General features: G+C 44.4%; 1 protein-coding gene across 1 annotated transcript in view; it reads left to right on the forward strand.

Annotated features, from left to right (window-relative positions):
* Positions 1-21,910, forward strand: part of Btk (Bruton tyrosine kinase) — a 47,270-nt gene that overhangs the window by 23,518 nt on the left and 1,842 nt on the right. Inside the window, exons 6-18 of the mRNA XM_057759354.1 lie at positions 5,669-5,797; positions 6,185-6,252; positions 8,306-8,493; positions 8,882-8,944; positions 9,961-10,015; positions 10,255-10,334; positions 10,510-10,637; positions 12,163-12,237; positions 13,118-13,289; positions 13,966-14,182; positions 16,382-16,446; positions 19,363-19,481; positions 20,357-20,514. Of these exons, the coding sequence (XP_057615337.1) occupies positions 5,669-5,797; positions 6,185-6,252; positions 8,306-8,493; positions 8,882-8,944; positions 9,961-10,015; positions 10,255-10,334; positions 10,510-10,637; positions 12,163-12,237; positions 13,118-13,289; positions 13,966-14,182; positions 16,382-16,446; positions 19,363-19,481; positions 20,357-20,514 (1,517 nt within the window). The remainder of the gene's footprint in view (positions 1-5,668; positions 5,798-6,184; positions 6,253-8,305; positions 8,494-8,881; positions 8,945-9,960; positions 10,016-10,254; positions 10,335-10,509; positions 10,638-12,162; positions 12,238-13,117; positions 13,290-13,965; positions 14,183-16,381; positions 16,447-19,362; positions 19,482-20,356; positions 20,515-21,910) is intronic.

Consider the following 21,910-nt stretch of genomic DNA (forward strand, 5'->3'; position numbering starts at 1 on the left):
TTGAACAAATGCTTTTGTTGTATGATAGGCATCTCTTGGGTATATTCCCAAGAGTGGTATTGCTGGGTCCAGGGGTAGGTTGATCCCGAATTTCCTGAGAAACTGCCATATTGTTTTCCAAAGTGGTTGCACAAGTTTGCATTCCCACCAGCAATGGATGAGTGTACCCCTTTCTCCACATCCTCTCCCAGCTGCTGTATTTTCTGTTTCCTCTTTCTCTTCCTCCTCCTCCTTCACCTCCTCCTCCTCTTTTACCAGCATGTCTTCCCTTTCCTCCTCCTCTTCTTCATCCTTTACCTTTTATTAAATTTGAGAGCATGTGTGTACAAACATGAGCACCATGCTACAAGTCTGGAGGTCAGAGGACAACTTGCCTTGCGGGATTCAGCTTTCTCTTCTCATCATGTGGATCCTGGGGATTGAAGTCAGGTTAGCAGACTTGCTGGTAGGAGTCTTTACCTGCCGCCATCTCCCTGCCTCTTTCTATTTTTATTTTACTTTGTGACCATATCTCATACTGTAGCCCGGTATTAAACTTAGGGCCAGCCTTCTGACTCAGCCCTATCAGTGCTAGGATTATAGGTGTGAATCACCACACCAGGTTTATGGTGACTTTCTCAATGGAATCTTCCATAAAATAGCCATATCACGAGAACTTAGACCCGAGCTCTTTCATTCCGTTTTTCTTGAACACAACAATGGGTACTTCTAAAACAACAAGCATTTCTCTCCTATCCCTCCTCCTCCTCTTTAGTGCTAGTACAGAAAACCAGGGCCTTGGTCATGCTAAGCACTTGTTTTGTTGCTGAACTATACACCTCAGTCTCACATCTATTCTTGAATTTGTTTGGTCAAGCTCAACAAAGCCTATCCTAATTGACCTTCAGATACAACCGCCCTGATCTCATCAAAATTGATGGAGCAATGGCACAAGCAGAGCTTCAATAACAAATAAGGGCAGCGAATTATGCCTGTTTGAAACAGAATTTTAGACAGTCTTCTGGTAGTGTGAGTGCTGAGATCAGGCTTTCAAGTACTCAGAGAGTAAGCACCAACCATTGAGCTTACTGAAGCTATCAGTCTCCCCTAAGTTCTCCTGATGGAACACCCGCTTTTATAATTCTTTTCTAAGTTGCTGGAAATGCCAGGCCTCGATGTACAACAAAAGTAGGGATGCTGTCTTCAAACTTTTATTGTCCTTGTGCTGTTTGGCTTTGTCTTGTTCGTTTCGAGGTAGTGTCTCACTATGTAGATCAATCTAGTTTAAAATTCACTGTGCACCTGAGGCTGGCCTCAGACTCATGGCTCCTCCTACTTTAGAGTTCCAAGTGCTGAGGCAGCCATAATGCAGCAGGCCTGGCCACAGACTAGGCAACCCTTCTACCAATGAGCTACCAATGGAGCTACCAATCCCAGGAGACTTCTTATTTTATCTTATTTTATTTTATTTTATTTTATTTTATTTTATTTTATTTTATTTTATGCATGTTAGTGTTTTGCCTCCATGTGCACCTTGTGCATGCTGGGTGCCAACAGAGGTCAGAAGGCAGCATCAAGTCTCCTGGAACTGGAGTTACATATGTTTGTGACCTACTATGTGGGGCTGGGAATCAAAGCCAAGTCCTCCGCAAGAGCACCAAGTGCTCTTGACAGCTAAGCCAACTCTCCAGCCCTCCCTCCCAGAGGGACTTCTTAAGAAACAGACACTATTTGGGAATGTAAGTAGTTCCTTTTTGTTGTTACTTTGGGGCTAGAGTCTCACCACAGAGCCCAGACTGCTCTGGAACTTGTTTTGTAACCCAGGTTGACCCTGAACTTCTGCCTGAGACTCCCAAGTGCTGGGATTACAGACGTGGACCTATAATTTTTTTTTCCTTTTCTTTTCTTTAGGCAAGGTCTCACTTGCTATGTAGCTCTGGAAGACCTGGAGCTCCCTTTGTAGATAGTTCTAGCTTGGAATTCAGAGATCTGCCTGCCTCAGCCTTCTGAGTGCTGGGATTAAAGGCATGGCCCACTACACCAGGTGGCCAGAGTATTCTTCTTCTTCTTCCTTTTTTTTTTTTGTTTTTTCGAGACAGGGTTTCTCTGTAGCTTTGGTGCCTGTCCTGGAACTAGCTCTTGTAGACCAGCCTGGCCTCGAACTCACAGAGATCCGCCTGCCTCTGCCTCCCGAGTGCTGGGATTAAAGGCATGCGCCACCACCGCCCGGCCTTCTTCTTCCTTTTTTTGTGACAGGGTTTCTCTTTGAAACTGTTCTGGCCTGGAACTCCCTTTGTAGACCAGGCTGGCCTTGAACTCACAGAGATCCGCCTGCCTCTGCCTCCCGAGTGCTGGGATTAAAGGCGTGCGCCACCATAGCCTGCTGAGAGGATACTGAGTGCCTTGAAACTGGAGAAAGTAGGAAGCTTTATACCACCCCCACCCCAGTAGCCTATAAGCATAGACTGGTTTGTCAAAGTGACCCAATGTTAAGTATTCTAGCAGTGTCTATCAGTGCCTGTCCTCCACAAGGCACAGAGGAACTGGAGGTCTTAAAGCCCTTGGTGAAGGGAGGGGGGGGGGGAGAAGCAGAGGGTGCTTGTGGTCAGAGCAATTAGCCCAGGCAGGGTGGAGTTTCAGTGGCATTATTTAGAAATACCAATGCCTGCTAATAATTAAAGGTAGATAAACTATTGGTCACTTGTATTACATTAGTGTTTTTCAAGTCTCTGTAGGTGATGCAACTGCCACCACGCTGTGCTTGGTAATGTGAAGAGGAACCCTGAAAAGTTGGCAGGGGAAAGTGGGTAAAAGTCTCAAAGGTCATGATGAGGAACTGGGAATGCGGCTCAGTGGTACAGCGCTAGCCTAGCGCGCTCAGTTCCTAGCACTGCATGCACCCCTTCCCCAATGCATGCTGCACCCCCCCATGCATGTTGTGAAAAGCATCTTTTTTGTTGTTGTTTTGCTTGTTTGTTTTTTGAGGGAGGGTTTCATGTAGCCCAAACTGGCCTCGAAGTTGCCAAGTACTTAAGGATGGATGGCCTTGAACTTCAGCCTCTACTCCTGAGTCCTGGGATTACCAGTGCACGCCACTACATCTGTTTTTGTTTTGTTTCATTTTATTTTGTTCGTTTTGTTTTTCGAGACAGGGTTTCTCTGTGTAGCTTTGGGGCCTGTCCTGGAACTCACTCTGTAGACCAGGGTGGCCTCGAACTCTGCCCGCCTCTACTTCCCGAGGCATGTGCCACCACAGCCTGGCTCCCTACACCTGTTTCATGAGGTGCCAGGGATTGAACCCAGGGTCTTGTGCGCGCTAAGCTTGTGATCTATCAAGTGAGCTACATTTCAGTTTAGGGGTTTTGTATTGTCTGTAGCCCAGCCAAACTTAGAACTTTTGATCTTCCTGTCTCAGCCTTCCAAGTGCTGGGATTATAGTTATGCACTTTTTACTTTTATGTTACTTTTAGCTTATTCACTTGTAAAATACAAATGGCCCTTCGGATTTCTAGGCCTCTTCCCACAGCTTTAAACGAGTAAGGAATGACTAGTAAGCTCTCAGAACTTAAGGTATTTTCTACACTGGAATGTTCTGGTTTTGATCTTATGTTATAAAAGTCTTCTTGGCAGTAGTGTGTATGCGTTTGGAGCAGCCTGGGTCTTTGTCCCAGTGCCTAATGTTGTCAGCTGTTTCCACTGTCCACTCCCCACCCCCACTTTTTAAAGATTTATTTATTTTTTTATGTGTACAGTGTTCTGCCTGCATGTATCTCTGCAGGCCAGAAGAGGGCGCCAGATCTCATGGTTGTGAAACCATGTAGTTGCTGCGAATTGAACTCAGGACCTCCTGTTTCCACTGTCTGACTTTTCTGTTATTCCACACCATCCTAGACGCCTTTTAAAGGGGACTCTCCTGCCTCCACCTTCCACCTTGATTTTCTTCTCTGACATCCATCTCAGTAGGACTGCTGCAGTTACAGATTTGCAGACCGCAGTTAAGTTTTCTAAGGGTCTGAGAATCCTGTTCAGGGTGTCAGGTTTCAGTGATAAGTACTTTCACCATCTGTCTATTTTCCCTGCCCTGGATCCTTTTTTTAAAAATGAAACTATTTTTAATACAATATATTTTGATCATGGTTTCCCCTTCCCCCAACTCCTCCTAGATTCTAGAATAATCTTCCCCATCTTCCTACCCAGCCTTATATTGTCTCTCTAAAAAAAAAAATGAAAATCAAGACAAAACAGCAAGAAAAACCCCTAAGATAAAAAGAAAAAATGTTTTTGAAATTGAGTTCACTGTAAGGTTTTTTTTTTTTTTTTTTTTTTTTAATAGTTTTTCGAGACAGGATTTCTCTGTGGCTTTGGAGCCTGCCCTGAAACTAGCTCTTGTAGACCAGGCTGGCCTTGAACTCACAAAGATCCGCCACCACCGCCCGTCCAACTGTAAGGTTCTTGAGATGCCACTGAGTTAATTAATTATGAACAATAATTGCACATATATGTAAACCACTATTTGCCAATTATTTTGATTTCTAGAAGAGTTTTAGAGCCTGCCTACCAGCCCTGTAAGGGAAATGGAACTGCATTTGTATTTTGGCAATATGAAGATTATATAATATAATTATTTATGTATATAATTATCTTTATAATTATACACACACTCATATATATACATATATATATACATATATATACATATATATATGTATATATATATATATACTTGGCTTACTCAGTGGCCAAGGGAGATTGGCATTTTGTGTTTTTTTGGTTTATATGTGTGTTTGGTTTCTCCTAAAGGCAGACACACAATTTCTCTCAAGCTCAGTTCTGGTGACTATTCTATCTATGCACACAGAAAACCGAATACTGCAAGTTCTCCCTAAGGCAGGTGTCCCTAAAATATGACTTAGGATCCAAGCAGAGTAGCTGACACCTGGAACCTCAAGATAAGAGAGACTGAGGCAGTAGTCTTTAATTTTAAGTATAAGGCTATCCCAGGCTACATAGTGAATTCCAGGCCACCCTGGGCTGTACAGTGAGACTCTGTCTCGAAAAACAATAAAAAAGATGACTCAGAAATTGGGAACCAGGAAATCGCTATAGTAAAATATGGAATGAGTTAGACCTAGGCTCATGTATTTCCCTCTTCTGAAAAACAAACATCATAGTTAACAACTGCCTGGTACGATAATTATAATGACTGCTGGGAAAACACGTATATCTTTGTCACTGGGTTCTGGAGGCATCCGCCAGTTTTATTGTGTTGGTTGGAGAATACTCATTATGACAGGCCACTAAAGATAACTGTGGCTATGTCGTGGTGGTGTAGCCTTTAATTCTAGCACTCGGGAGGCAGCTACAGGTGAATCTCAGTGGGTTCCAGACCAGCCCGGTCTACAGAGGGAGTTCCAGGACAGCCAAGGCTACACAGAGAAACCCTGTCTTGAAAAACCAAGAAAAAAAATAAAAGAGACAAGTATGCAGGAAATAATTCAAATCAGTGCGAACAGGCAGGCCAGGCTACCCCTGTGAACCAGCCGGGCTCCTTACTGTCTGTGTCCTTCAGGGTGGTTAAGGAGAGAGAGGAGTTGTTTGATGATCAACACTTACCTCTGGCAAAGAGGAAGCAGGCAGATGGCATATTCTCTGGCCTATTCTGTGTGATCTCTCTTCTCTTTCACAACAGTAATCCGCTACAATAGTGACCTGGTACAGAAATACCACCCTTGCTTCTGGATTGATGGACAGTATCTCTGCTGCTCTCAGACAGCCAAAAATGCCATGGGCTGCCAAATTTTGGAGAACAGGAATGGAAGTAAGATATCTGATCAATACAACCCCTCTCCTGTGTGTGTGCGCAGGTGTGTGTGTGTATGTGTGTGTGTATTGCTGGGGATGGAACCCAAGGCTTCAAACAACTGTGTCCCCACTCTGATTTCTCCTTCCTTTGAGATTATTTCCATCACAGTCTCAAGGGCCTGTCAAATTCAAGGACATGGCACAAATTTGCACATTTTGACTGCTGGGGGTATTAGTTAATGCGGGCTGAAATTCAGCTGGTGTTATGCTAAGATGAGTGGCTAAGTACCCAAAATCTCATTTTGACTTGCCAGATGCGGTGTATACAGCAACAAAGTCAAACCTGTCTCTGGGCCCTCGCCTAAAATGCATCTTATAGTGTCACTGGCTTCTTGTTTTGTAGGCTTAAAACCTGGGAGTTCTCATCGAAAAACGAAAAAGCCTCTTCCCCCTACTCCAGAGGAAGATCAGGTATAATGGGAAGCTACATACAGCTGTGGGCTAAATGCAAACTTGTCACCAGACATGGTGGCCCATACTTTGAATTCCAGCACTCAGGCGGCAGAGGCAGCAGAATCTCCCAACTGAGTCTAGCCTGCTCTACAGAGCGAGTTCCAGAACAGCCAGGACTACACAGGAAAGCCCTGTTTCAAAAAACAAAACAACAGAAAACTGTTGTGAATCACTGACCACACATTAGAGTCTTAGACTTGCCTGGAACTTGGAACTGCTCATTGATGTTTACACTGAGCAAAAGGGTTTGCCCGTCTACTTAGACTTCCTCTTCGATGAAAAGAGGGCTATCACATAGCTCTTGGCAGCTATTTAATGTCTTTAGTCTCAATTTTTTGAGACACAGTAATTTGAAAGAAAATGGCCCCTATAGGCTCCTAGGGAGTGGCACTATTGGGAGGTGTGGCCTTGCTATAATAGGTGTGGCTTTGTTGGAGAAACTGTGTTACTAGAGGGTGGGATTTGAGGTCTTAGACGCTCCAACCAGGCCTAGTGGCGCAGTCTCTTCCTACTGCCTTTGGATCTGGATGTAGAGTCCTCTCAGCTCCTTCTCCAGCACCATGTCTGCCTGTAACCACCATGCTTCCTGCCATGACGATAATGAACTAAACCTCTGAAAATGTAAGCCAGCCCCAGTTAAAGATTTTCCTTTATAAGAATTGCCGTGGTCATGGTGTCTCTTCACATCAATAGAAACTCTAGCTGAGATAAGACAGTGTCTCACTATTTAGCCCTGGCTATCCTGGAACTCACCCTGTAGACAGGCTGACCTCAAACTCACAGAGATCTGCCTGCCTCTGCTTCCAGAGTGGTGAAATTAAAGTCATGCCCCACTATGCCCAACTTACTTCTTTTAGTTAAAAATGTTTTCAAACATACAGTAAGGTTAAAAGACTTTAGCACTTGGGCTGGAGAGATGACTCAGTAGTTAAGAACACTGGCTGTTCTCCCAGAGGTCCTGAGTTCAATTCCCAACAAGCACATAGTTACTCATAACCATCTGTAATGTGATCTGGCGCCCTCTTCTGGCATGCAGGCAGAACACTGTATACATAATAAATCTTAAAAGAATTTAGCACTGAACATTTTTAGATTCTATCACTGCCTTTTCCATTTGTTTCTTTCTTGCTTTCTCTTTTGCATTTTGAGATAGAATCTCACTATGTAATCCAAAGTGGCCTCAATCTCTCTCTCTCTTTTCCTTTTTTGGGGTGGAGTAGAGGGGGAGGACATGGTCTTAGGTAGCCAAAACTGGTCTCAAACTAATATCTAGTTTCAGGTGGTCTTTAACTACTAATCTTTCTATGTCCCCATGCCAAGTGCTGCCATATGTGGTATCATGTTTGACTGACCTCAAACTCTTAATCCCCCTGCCTCTGACTCCAGAGTGCTTTAGGGTGCTATTGAGATGACTTGTCAGGTAAAAACATCTTCCACTGAGTATGACAACCTGAGTTTGATCCTTGGGATACACGTGGTTAAAGAAAAATTGTACTCTGATTTCCACATGTTCACTGTGGCACACTTGCATGAATACACACACACACACACACACACATAGTGGGGGGAGAAATATCAGTTAAAAAGCTTGATTTGGGGTTCCATTTTGACTCTAGGTTTTATCATGATCATTTTGCAAAGAAGGACCCCGAGGTTCTGAATCAGTTACTAGATCAGTGTATCAAGTAGGTTTCCTGGTCGCAGATAGAGAATGCTAATGTTTGGGTCCCACAGGCAGAAAATGTGATGTAGTTGGTCTGTTGGAAACTTTCTGGCGATAGGAGTGTTGAAACACTCCCTAGGTGATCTTCACGTGGACTGCAGCTGGGAGCATCTGCTTGGGGCTTACTTAAAAGTCATGGAATGAAAGTTGACTAAGATATTCATTATGCCTGATGTGAGTTAGAGTGGTTTCTTCCTCCTGTAAACCAGAGAGTTAGGGAGGAGGAGAGGAAAATGTCTGATGACTAGCCAACCTTCTCCCCTTCTACTTTTCCTCCTAACCGCACAGATCTTGAAAAAACCACTCCCCCCTGAGCCAACAGCAGCACCAGTCGCCACAAGTGAACTGAAAAAGGTCGTGGCCCTTTATGATTATATGCCAATGAATGCAAATGACTTGCAACTGCTAAAGGGTGAGGAGTACATTATCCTGGAGGAAAGCAGCCAAACGTGGTGGCGAGCGCGGGATAAAAATGGGTGAGTGTGTGCAGCCCCTCCTGAGCCTTTGCCTGCCTGCTCCACCTGCACACAAAATGCTGTGAACAGGATTCTCTTGTGCTGTGTCTGGACCAGAGCGTATTCTTCTCACAACACAATGAGTTCACTCTCCCTTCAAGTATTTCCCAGTGTACAGCTCTAATGCTAACCTGTCACCTCTAAGAACATCTGTAGTGGTGCGCACAGTGCAATGTCAAAGTTCAGAAGCTCCACCCTTCACTGGCTTAACTATGCATCAGCGATATAGTCTTCTTTAAGGGTTATATTTATAGCTCCAAGATTTGGTTTGAACTCAGGGAAGTGGGTACAGGAGTCTGTCTACCTGAGGGTAAAGAAACACTGCATGACCATATTGTCTCCTCTACAGGCAGGAAGGCTACATCCCTAATAACTATGTCACTGAAGCAGAAGACTCCATAGAGATGTACGAGTGAGTATGCCCAGGTTCTCAGCGCATGGACTTGCAGGAAATGGCACAGTGCATGCTTTTTATACATTAAAAAATAACTTATTTATTTTTATTTCACGTGCATTGGTGTTTTGCCTGCACATATGTCTGTGTGAGGATACTGGGTGAGGATCCTCTGGAATGGGAGTTACAGACAGTGATGAGTTGCCATGTGAGTGCTGGGAATTGAACTCAGGTCCTCTGGAAAACAAGCCAGTTCTCTTAACTGCTGAGCCGTCTCTCTAGCCCCCAGTATATACTTTTTAATACTTTTTTGTTTTTCAAGACAAGGTTTTTTTTTTCTGTGTAGACCTGGCTGTCCTGTAGACCAGACTGGCCTTGAACTCACAGAGATCTGCCTGCCTCGAGTGTTGGGAATAATACACACACACATATACTTATATAAGTATGTATATATATATACTTTTAATGAGTTTTATTTAAAGTTTGATATCAAAATTAGTACCAACTCAGTCAAATATGCCACCATGCAAAGTTAGTGTCTATATTTTGTTAGGATGCTCACCCGCAAATCCCTATATCTATGAATGCTGGAAAGTTTTTTCATTCTCCCAAATACAGAAGAATCTCGCTCTTACTCCCAAATACAGAAGAATCTCGCTCATACTCGATAATACAGAAGAATCTCACTCAAGGCACTGAAACTCTCACAGGAAAGATTTACAAGCATAAAAACCCCAAAATCGAACCAGTGGCCTTTTTTCCTTCACCATTGAAGTGGATTGTCCTTGAGAGACTCATTCCTAATACTTTCTTATAAATGCTGCTACTTGCTTGCCCTCCACCCTCTGCATCAGTTCTTGGGGTCAGCTTGAGCTTTGAAAGACCTAGAGTTTGCTGTGTGGATTATACTGATAGATCCTTGATAGTGTTGGAATGAAATGATGGACTCATAGTACCAGCAAGACCTGAGGATGTTCTCACTTCCAAGAGACTAGACATGGCCTAGCAGCCAATCGAGTATTTCCTTTTCACAGGTGGTATTCCAAGCACATGACTCGGAGTCAGGCTGAGCAACTGCTAAAGCAAGAGGTGAGTGCAGGCCACAAGTAAAAGGCATTCTCTGTACACAGTAAATACAAGCCAAGGATTGGGTCCCCATTCAACTGGGATCCCAGTTCTACCTTTTAATTTATTAAAAGCAAGGAGCTTGTGTCTCTAACCTGGACCTTGAGGGGAAAATCAGGGGCATTTCTCCTGTGTTTGGGCAGGCAGGATGCAGGCATAAGCACGAATGTCTCTTATGGGGAACTGCTTTCTCGTTGTTTCAGGGAAAAGAAGGTGGTTTCATTGTCAGAGACTCCAGCAAAGCTGGAAAATACACCGTGTCTGTATTTGCTAAATCCACAGGGTAAGTGTTACTGTTCCAATGTCGTGAGGACAAAGGACAAGGGTAGCCTCTCAACACTTCCTGATGGTTTGCCTCTCTCACTTCCTCGGCCTTAAACTCAAAAGGCACCCCACTTCACTCTCTGGGTTCTCCCGTATCTGGTCCCCAAGTTGCTGACTAAATATCATGTATTCAGGGACCCGCAAGGGGTGATACGCCATTACGTTGTATGTTCAACACCGCAGAGCCAGTATTACCTGGCTGAGAAACACCTTTTCAGCACCATCCCGGAGCTCATTAACTACCATCAGCATAACTCTGCAGGTGAGTGCCCAAGGCAGCAGGGAGGTTTACAAACACCAGAGAGGTAATCCAAGACAGAGGGATGGAGGAAGTGTGGTCACACAGTGTAGTTAGGAAAGCTAATCCCTGGGATGCTGGCTAGGGTACCAGTTAAGATGGAATCATACCTCGCATCCAATGGAATGATTTTTCTTTTAATGTAGTGCCAGAAAATTGAACTCGCCATTCTAGGCAAGTGTTCTATCACTGAGCAATTTTCCCAGCCTTGTTTGTTTTTATATTTTTCTCTTTTGGTTTTCGAGACAGGGTTTCTCTATGTAGCCCTGGCTGTCCTTTTGCTTTGCAGACCAGGCTGGCCTCGAACTTAGAGAGCTGCCTCTCTGTCTCTACTTCCCAGTGCTGGGATTAAAGGCTTGTACCACTATGTCCAGCTTTACATTTTTTTATTTTCCCACAGGCTCTCACTATGTTATTCAGGCTGACCTGGAACCTTAATCTGTAGCTCAGGCCATCCTTGAATTTATGCTTCTCCCGCCTCAGCTTCCTGAGTTGGGATTACAGGCCTGCACACCAGGACTGGCAAGACTATTTCTCTCCCTCCTCATTCTTAACATATTTTCATTATTTAACTTGTGTGTGTGTGTGTGTGTGTGTGTGTGTGTGCGTATGGTTGTGTGTATATGAGAGAAGGTGCCTATGGAGACCAGAGACACTGTATCCCCTGGAACTATAGTTATGTGTATGCCGGGGCTTGCATTCAGTTTCTCTACAGGAACAGAATGTGCTCTTACCACTGAGCCACTTCTCCAGGCCCCGACTAGCTTCTTATTTGCTGCTAAGGACACATAATGGAGAGCCTAGTGACGAACGAGTCAGCAAGTGTTCACTAGCAATCACTCATGTTCCTGCCATGTACTCTTGCAATTCACTCAGTTCTAGAAGCGAGTAAAATTCTGGGTTGAGATCCTTGGCCTGAAGGAACATACAAGTTAGACAAGAGCAGATCACAGTTTCTAGGTGCCCACAGACAAACAATGACGAAAGCTGGCAAGGCGTGGAAACTTGGGAAGACTTCATTGAGAAAGCAGGATATGAGCTAAGCCCAGGCTGGCAAGTGGGGATACATTCAGTCATTCAGTAAGAAGGGTATTTCTTTCTGTCTTTTTTCCTTCTTTCACAGTGGTTTTCTGTTTTTGTTTTTTTGTTTTTTGTTTTTTGTTTTTTTTGAGATAAAGTCTTGCTATCTTGTCATGTAGCCCAGGATGGCCTTAAACTCACAGTAATCCTTCTGCCTCAGTCTCCAGACTGATGGAATTACAGGTGTGAACCGTCTTACCCAACAATAAGGAATATATTTCAGTTATTATTTTCCTTTTTTTTGTCCTCAAAAACTTTTTTGAGGAAAGAAACCTTCAGAAGACAATGTGGATTATTTGAGATCTTGGATTCAAAATTACTTAGAAAGAGTCATGCTAGAATTGTGAAAATTTAAGATGATGTGCATGGGATTCCTATTCCCATGCTGACACTGTAACTTCTTTTTCAGGACTCATATCGAGGCTGAAATATCCTGTGTCTAAACAAAACAAGAATGCACCGTCCACTGCAGGCCTGGGCTATGGTAATGGCTTCTTTCTGTTGAGTTGAGCGGACTGGCAGTTACAAGAATTACCTCAGTAGACCTTGTCTTATGGATTGTTCTTAAGATATACTGCTCTGTTAGCTGGGTGGTGGTGGCACACGCCTTTCATCCCAATACTCAGGAGGCAGAGGCCGACAGATCTCTGTGAGTTCGAGGACAGCCTGGTCTACAGAGTGAGTTCCAGGACAGCCAGACATCCACAGAGAAACCTTGTCTAGAAAAAAAAGAAAAAGAAAAAAAAAAGAAAAGAAAGACTCTTCTGTGCCAGCTGTCTCTAGAAAAGGCTAGATAAAACCAAGATATTTAACAATTTTCTCCCTCTAGTGGTTCCTTCTGGAACTGCAAAAACAGCTTCAGTAAAGGATTTATTGTTGATGGTTTACATTTTTACATTTATTTGTGTGTGTGCACAAAAATGTGCATTAACACACAGATATAGGTCAGAAGATAACCTGTAGTTGTTTCTCTCCTTTCAACGTATGGGTTCAGGGGATCGAACTCAAGCACCTTTACCTACAGAGCCGTCTCACCAGCTCTATTTTACCATATAAAACATTTCAACATCGTTCTTGAGTTTATTAAGTGTCATAATTAGCCTAATAATAACTGATTTTGGAAGATTGTTTGGTTTACCTTCTTGCCTTTTGGCCATTTTGTACCTAAAACCCCCAGATTTCTCCAACCAGTAATCCCCTCCCCTTGAGAGTTACCTGAGTAAAGAAAGGTAGATTAGTACTCCTGAGAATTCACCCTTTACTGTTTTTCCTATTTGTTGCCTAATTGGGAATCTTATATAGTAGTATAGGCAATATATATATATATATATCCTCAAAGAATCACAACAAGACTTTATTGGTAGGATCATGGGAAATCGATCCAAAGGACCTGACCTTCTTGAAGGAGCTTGGAACTGGACAATTTGGTGTAGTGAAATATGGGAAATGGAGGGGCCAATATGATGTGGCCATCAAGATGATCAGAGAAGGCTCCATGTCTGAGGATGAATTCATTGAAGAAGCCAAAGTCATGATGTGAGTTACATATTAAATTCAACTCTCTGTCCAGTTGTAGAAGGAATCTAGAAACCATAAAGACCGCACACTGTGGCCTAATATTACTTACAGTGACAGGAACTGATGTTTGTTATGAGGGCCCTTTGATGGGTTACCTTAAAGAGCTCCTGAGGTGCTGGGCGGTGGTGGCACACACCTTAATCCCAGGGGGCAGAGACAGGCTGACCTCTGTGAGTTTGAGGCCAGCCTGGTCTACAGAGTGAGTTCCAGGACAGGCTCCAGAGCTACAGAGAAACCCTGTCTCGAAAAACAAAGAAACAAAAAGAGAACGGCTAAGGCAATCATTTCTTTGACCTAGATGCTGGTTGCGAATAGTGATGGGCAGAATGTGGCCCCTCTCAGTAACATTTACGGTAGATTACAATACCGACTTTCCAAAGAAAGGATGATTCTAGTTTGACTTACTGCTGTTTTAAGCTTGGGCTTGTTTCTTGTTCATTTGGTAAGTTCCAAATCCCTGTTCACCCTCACATTTGAGGCACCTTTGGGGTTTGCGATGCGAAGAAGAAAATAACCTTGCTAGTGTGCTATCTTACTGGATGTTCTATGCTAGGCCAACCCCTTGCCTCCCCTCCCCCTTTATGACTGGTCTGCAGGGGCAAGATGGAGGACTAGCTCCCTGTCTCTCTTGTAGGAATCTTTCCCATGAGAAGCTGGTGCAGTTGTATGGAGTCTGCACCAAACAGCGCCCCATCTTCATCATCACTGAGTACATGGCTAACGGCTGTCTCTTGAACTACCTGCGGGAGATGCGCCACCGCTTCCAGACTCAGCAGCTGCTGGAGATGTGCAAAGATGTCTGTGAAGCAATGGAGTACTTGGAGTCGAAGCAGTTCCTTCACCGAGACCTGGTGGGACCCTCAGAAGGATTGGGGTGGGGAGCAGTGGGTGGGACGAGCATTGGAAGATATAGCATACAATGTTGGGTGGGGGGGTTGCAAGTCCCAGCATTTAGATTTTCTCTAGAAAACATCACGGATTCAGGGTACATCTGGCCCAGTGTTGAGCCTATCAGTTGTCTCCAGCCTCAGTTCCAACAGGCCTGCCACTTACCCTGAGTCCCTGTCACCTGTGAGGAAACACTACCCATTCTAGACCTGGAAGAGAAGAACAGTCCTGTGTTTCCCAGTAGGGCCACTCCTGGTACAAAGCTACCATTTGGTTACAGCAGAGTCACAAATAGGACCCATGGATACATTCTGATCCCCCTTTTCTTTTCTTTCTATTTTATTTTATTTTATTTTATTTTTGAGACAGGGTTACATGTAGACCAGGCTGGCTTTGGACTTCTGATCTTTCTCTACTCCCGAGTTCTAGGATTCTAGGTGTACATTACCACACCTGGTTTATACAGTACTGGGAATTGAACTCGGGGCTTTGCTAGTCAAGCGTTCTACCAACTGACCACATCTCCAGTTCTCTCATGGTTTTTATATGATTCATTTATTATTTTTATTTTATTTTATTTTTTGTTGTTTCGAGACAGGGTTTCTCAGTGTAACTGGCTGTTCTGTAACTCGCTCTGTAGACCAGGCTGGCCTCAAACTCCCAGAGATCTCCCTGCCTCTGCATCCCAAGTCCTGGGATTAAAGGCGTGCGCCACCACCACCAGGCCCTTTTTATGACTGATTTATTTATTTATTATGTATATAGTGTTATGCCTGTGACCAGAAGAGGGCACCAGATGTCATTATAGATGACTGCAGGTCACTATGTGGTTGGTGGGAATTGAACTCAGGACCTCTGGAAGAGCTGCCAGTGTTCTTAACCTCTGAGCCATGTCTCCAGCCCTCTCTCTCTCGTGGTTTTTAAACATTCATTCATTCATTTATTCATTTATTTATTTATTTATTTATTATGTATACAATATTCTGTCTGTGTGTATGTCTGCAGACCAGAAGAGGGCACCAGACCTCATTACAGATGGTTGTGAGCCACCATGTGGTTGCTGGGAATTGAACTCAGGACCTTTGGAAGAGCAGGCAATGCTCTTAACCACTGAGCCATCTCTTCAGCCCTAAATTCTTTTTATTATACTTAACATATTATAATACTTAACGAGGCGTATTCTACATTTAAGAAACAAGTGTACTTTGTAGTTTCTCTTGAACATCTAGACCATCTGAGAAGGGAGGACCCACAATCCCACTGTCTGTGCTAAGAGTCACCTGGAGTTGGGTTGCACCTCTCGCCTTCATGCCAGGCCTGTGTGCTCCTGCACTCTCCGCCCACTCCACTGCACTCTGCTTGCCTGCTTAGCCCCTGCAAGCATCAGTCTGTACCTCCGTTTCTTTCAGCCAGATGGAGACTCAGATTCCTCTAGTCTCCTTTCCAGAAGACAAAACACGCTTGCCCAGCGTTCCTTCCGAATTCTCTTATCAGTTCAATGAAGCGGAGTGGTCCACATGAATGAAACTGTTCTGCATGCTTAATTTAGGAATGCAGAGCCGGCTGCTCTCCGTGTCATGAGAAACCAGCAGAATTTCTCAGGCTCAGCCCAAGTAGGCTGCCTCACCCTCATAACTTCAGCACTTTCGAGACTGAAACAGGAAGCGTCCTGTGAGTTTGAGGCGAGCCTGAGCTACGTAGGGAGATCTAGGTCAGCCTAGGTTAAGACCCTCTTGCTAAAAAACAGACAAACAAAAACCTCAAAATTAAGGGCAAGGGAGATATTTTTGTTGGTAAAGTGCCTTCAGGGTAAGAAAAAAGACCCAAGTTCAGATCCCTAGCACCCCTGTAAAAGCCCGATGTGGCAACCCACATCTGTAATTCCATCACTAGGGATTTGGGCAAAGATAGGCAGATGCCTGAAGCTTGTTGGCCAGCCTAGCCCAACCAGTGAGCTCTAGGTTCAGTGACCCTGTGATCAAGGAAGACACCTGACCTCAACCTCTGGCTTCCACATGCACACACATACATGTACATGTATGACTACACACACCTCAGTAGCATCAAATAACTCCTTTAGGTGGGAGGTGCCTTTAGCTGAAGTCCATCAGTCTTCCCAGTTTCATTTTGCCAAAGGCTCACTGGTATCTCTTGTACTGTAGGCGGCTCGAAACTGTTTGGTAAACGATCAAGGAGTTGTGAAAGTATCTGACTTTGGCCTGTCTAGGTGAGTGTGTCTTTTTCATCTTCCTGTTTATTTTGGAAAAACAGTTGTGCTGTGTAGTCCATGGTGGCCTCAAACTCATCAGTATGCTATCTCGCCGCTTCTCTGCTGCTGGGATTACAGGTATTGCTACCACACCTGACTTTTTCATCCACTTTAAATGCAAAAACAACACACAGCAAACAGGGGCACATTATAATTTTCAATTTCTTTGTTTTCTTTTTTTATTTTTGTGCTTTGAGACATGGTCTCTCTGTAGGTCTGGCCGTCCTGGAGCTCACTATATAGGGCAGGTGGGATTGAAGGCATGCACCATCATGCATGGGCTTTCTGTTCTCATTATACTGTCTTCTAATAGCTGCATATTCTGAATTATTTAGTTCACTTCTTTCTTTCTTTCTTTCTTTCTTTCTTTCTTTCTTTCTTTCTTCCTTCCTTTTTTCCTTTCTTTCTTTCTTTTGTTATATTTCTTATCTTTTTAGTTTTTTTCTAAGACTAGCCCAGACTAGTCTGGAACTCACTGTGCAGCCCAGGCTGGTCTGGAACTCACTGTGCAGCCCTGACTGGTCTGGAACTCACTGGGCAGCCCAGGCTGGTCTGGAACTCACTGGGCAGCCCAGGCTGGTCTGGAACTCACTGGGCAGCCCAGGCTGGTCTGGAACTCACTGGGCAGCACAGGCTGGTCTGGAACTCACTGGGCAGCCCAGGCTGGTCTGGAACTCACAGCTGTCCTCCCACATTACCCTCCATTATTGTCTTTTATAAAAGATGTATTTATTCATGTATTTTATGTATATGAGTCCTCTGTCTTCGTGCATACCAGAAGAAGGAATCTGATCCTACTACAAATGGTTGTAAGTCTGAAGGCGTAAGTCACAAACAATCCCACACCAGTTTAGAATTAGATTATTAGAGAGGTTATTTATTTTAAGGGGGAAAAACTTACAGATCACCGTCCCAGACAACAGCCCTCTGCGCAATCAGGAATGGAGCCCACTCATCTGAAGTGGAGCCCGAAGCCAGAGCGAGCACAGAGGGAAGTGGCTGCTTTTTTAAAGGGAGAGAGACCACGCCCCAGTGAGCTGGTATCTCAGCGGCTATTGGCTGAAGGAGCGGAAGGAGCTCCTGCAACATAAGTCAGCATGTAGTTCCTGGGAATTGAACTCATAATCTCTGGAGGAGCAGTCAATCGCCGAGCCATCTTTCCAGCCCCCTCCTTTAGTGTCTTGACTCATGAGGGAGACCCTGCAGATATCCAGGCAGGGAAGAGAACTCTCGAAGAGATGAGATTGAAAACCCAGTGCAGAATGACTTGGTCAACCTGTATCAGACTTTGGGAAGTCTAATGCCAGGCAGTTCACCGTTAGCATATTTCAAAATACAGTACAATTTGGGGAAAGATTTCCAGGCAACAATTGTTCAATTCTAGGTGCACAATAAAGTTTATGGTGTGACTGCATGGAACCTCTTACATCATTGGGCAGTGGTCACACACACTTTTAATCCCAGCTCTCAGGAGGCAGAGGCAGGCAGATCTCTTGAGTTTGAGACCAGCCTGGTCTACAGAGTTCCAGGATAGCCAGGGCTACACAGAGAAACCCTATCTTGAATTCTCCCTGCCCCACCAAACAAACACACAGTACATGTGACCATGAGGGTAGGTCCCTAGCTAAAAGGCCTAGAATCTAGTGTGGTCCCTGGTAGCATAGAGATCAGCAGAGCATAAAGTGTGTGCGACCTCTCCCCTAAGGATGGATAATGGTCTAGGAGGGAGGAGTCTGGGATAACCATTCTGGGGAATTGGGGTGAGGTCTGCCTCCACAGATAACAAAGTCACCAGGTTGTTAAAATCCACTCCCAGCTTTCCAGGCAAAAGAGCTGGTATTTTATCTCCTCCACTGGAGAAGAGCCCCTGTGTGTTGAACATTCCAGTTTTCCCTAGTGATCTATGGGTGCTAGGACCTTTGTGCCTCCACCAGACTCAACCTCTGCAGTCCTGGGATTCCAGGCATGCGCCACCAGCCCAGGTTCATCCTTCCCTTTCTTCATTTTCCTCTGCATCCTCCCTCCCCCTTCATCTCCCTATTTCCCCGGTATCTTGTCCTGATATTAAACCTGCTGACTTTCTTCCACGACTCCTTTCTTGGTCTAACCCTGATTGCCTACTGCAGGATGAAAGAAAAGGGGAAGAAGAAATGCAGAGAAAGAAAAAGGTGGACTAGAAAAAAGGAAAGTCCTTATTAGTTTTTTTTTTCTGTTTATTCTTTGTAACCCCTTGGATCAGGAAAGCTCAATCAGAAATCAATATGGGAGCTGAGCCTGATGGTGCAGGCCTGGAATCCCAGCTCCTCTGCAGGCTCAAGCCGTGTCATGACTGAAAGTTCAAGTGGCTGGAGATGTGGCTCAGTGGATAAGAACCCTGGCTGCTTGTGGCTCACTATTAGCCAGGTGGTGATGGCAGCACACACCTTGAATCCCAGCACTCAGGAGGCAGAGGCAGAGGTTCTGTGAGTTCAAGGCCAGGCTGGCCTACAGAATGAGTTCCAGGGTAGCCTGTGTCAAAAAAAAAAAAAAAAAAAAGTTCAAGGCCAGCTTGGGTAATTTAGTGAGACACTGTCTCATTTTTTGAAAAATACAAAAAAGGGCCAGAAGTGTATATCACTATAGGGTATTCTCCTAGCATATGCAAGGCTCTGGGTTCAACCACATAGAAGGCAAATCAATACCTTTTCTAAAGAAAAATAAATCAAAACGGAGGTTTTATTAAAAGTAACTTTTGGAGAATGCAGTGGCTGGCTAGCAGAAACTTTCGAGAAAGTCTGTAAATGTTTGTGCAGCCCTCTTGCACATGCTGAGAAGACTTAGGCACACTTCAAGCTGTCTAAATCTTCACGGCCACAAATCTTGAATCCTTTGCAGGTATGTCCTGGATGATGAATATACCAGCTCGGTAGGCTCCAAATTTCCGGTCCGGTGGTCTCCACCAGAAGTGCTTATGTATAGCAAGTTCAGCAGCAAATCTGACGTTTGGGCTTTTGGTAAGTACAAACATATTGGTCAGGGTGCGGAGATGGCTCAGTGGGTAAACCAAATTGCTTCTTATGTAAGCTTTGCAACCTGGCTTCAGATCCCCAGAACCCACATAAAACCTGGAAGCAATAGTGAGCACAGGCTTCTGTAATCCCACTATTCCCTTAGCAGCAGAGAGGCAGAGACCAGAGAATCACAAATAGCACATGGGCCACATAGCTTGTAGAATCTACCAGAAAAACGACAAGGGAGACCGGTCTCTAACAAGGTGGAAGGTGTGGATCAACACCCAAAGTTGTTATCTGACTTCCACTGTATGCTGTGTTGTACATGGGCATGCATGTACACACATGCACGAACACACGTGCGTGCACACACACAGACACTTACTGGTGGGGGGGGAGAGAATATAGATTATATAGCTTAGAAAAGAACATAACAGGATAGTACAAATTTGCACTCCTGTCATCGTTCATCTGATCCTTGGGTGCCCCTTATGTGTCAGGAACCAAGGGGGTTTCTGAGGACAACCACAGCAAATTGGACATAATCTGTGTTTTCTTAGAACTTACAATATATCCCGGAAAACAAACCATTCATTATTCAAAGGCTTCTGAATACTGATTATGTACCAGGCACCCTGCCAGACCCTGAAGCCACCAACACAAACAAGTCCCAGTCTCTCTTCTAGAGTGACTAACGGTCTAGCATAGTGCAACTCCCCATAGCCGGCAGTGCAGCCAGCACCATGGCAGATGTCTGAAAAGATGCAAAATTCACAGAGGGGGAAATCAACTTACTCTAATCTTTAGGGTTCATCCAGAAGGATTAGGGCCCAAATATTCCAACAAGACTGAATATACTTTTCCTTTGTATCTTCTAGGGGTTTTGATGTGGGAAATTTACTCCCTGGGGAAGATGCCATATGAGAGATTTACTAACAGTGAGACGGCAGAACATATTGCTCAAGGCTTACGCCTCTACCGGCCTCATCTGGCATCAGAGAGGGTATATACCATCATGTACAGTTGCTGGCATGAGGTAAGTGTTGTAATGTCCCCGCTTAAACTCTTCCCTTAATGTCTCAGTTAGCTGGCCAGTCTCCTCTCTCCATGGTCACTTGTCGCCTGGGTACAGACATAGCTCCACATGCTTTCTCGCTCTGCCCTGTGTCCCAGTCTTCTGATGGCTTCTCCGTGCCTACCCTAAACCTTGCTAGAGTATCATGAGCAGACCAGACCCTAATACCTATATCAGCTTTAAGAGCAGGAAGTTTGTAGGACCATGCCGTCTCCCAAAAGGCACTCGGGTGAGACAGTGGGTGTTACAGTGTCTATAATCATCATCTAGGCCTCACCTAGGAGTTTTGACCCTTTGACTTTACTAGCTGCCGACCTTCTCTGGTTGACGGTCTAAGTGAGACATTTAAAACTCTGTCTCAGAGTTGGAGAGATGGCTCAGCGGTTAAGAGCACTGACTGCTCTTCCAAAGGACCCAGGTTCAATTCCCAGCACCCACATGGCAGCTCACAACTGTCTGAAAATGCAGTTCACGAGATCTGACAGCTTCACACCAATGCACATAAAATTAAGTTAAATAAAACATAAAAAAAAACCCTGTCTCTCACAGAAGGGACAACCTAAAATAGCTTTTGTTTGTCTGCTTTGATTTTTGGGTTTTGATTCTAAAATATTTTTAAATTATTATTTTACATGTATGCGTGTTTTGCTTGTATGTATGTCTATGTACCACATTCATGCCTGGTACCCATAGAAGCCAGAGGAGGGCATCAGATGTCCTGGAACTGGAGTTATGGACAGTTGGGAGCCACCATGTAGGTGCTGGGAATCAAGCCTGGGTCCACTGGAAGAGCACTCGGTGCTCTAAATGCCTGTGACAACTTTCTAGATCATTTTTAAAAAATGTTGTATTATAGATTTGGAGGGGGTGCACTTGTAGTATTTTAGAAATAAGGATCAGGTTTCACTATTCTAAAAATGCTTTGCTGGGGCTGGGGAACGTGCCTCAATTGGTAGAGTGTTTACTTAGCATGAATGAAGCTTTCCTTTGGTCTCCAGCACCTCATAAGCCAGGTGTGTGGTTCAGAGGTTTGTTTGAGACAGGGTCTCGAATTGTCAGGCTGGCCTCAGACATGAGCCAAGGTTGACTTTCAACTTCTGGTTCTCCTGCCTCTACCATCCAGACACTAAGGTCACAGGCATTTACTTTTATGCCCTACTCTTAAGGATTTTTTAAAGATTTTTTTTTTGAGATTGAGTCTCTCTACATAGCCCTGGCTGTCCTGGAACTCACTATGTAGACCAGACCATCCTTGAACTCACAGAGATCCGCCTATCTTTTCCTCCCAAGTGTCAGGATTAAAGGCATGTGCCACCATGTCTAGCCTCTTAAGGCATTTTCAAAAATAGAAATTACT

The sequence above is a fragment of the Chionomys nivalis genome, chromosome X, assembly GCF_950005125.1.
Source record: "Chionomys nivalis chromosome X, mChiNiv1.1, whole genome shotgun sequence".
Classification (NCBI taxonomy): Eukaryota; Metazoa; Chordata; class Mammalia; order Rodentia; family Cricetidae; genus Chionomys; species Chionomys nivalis.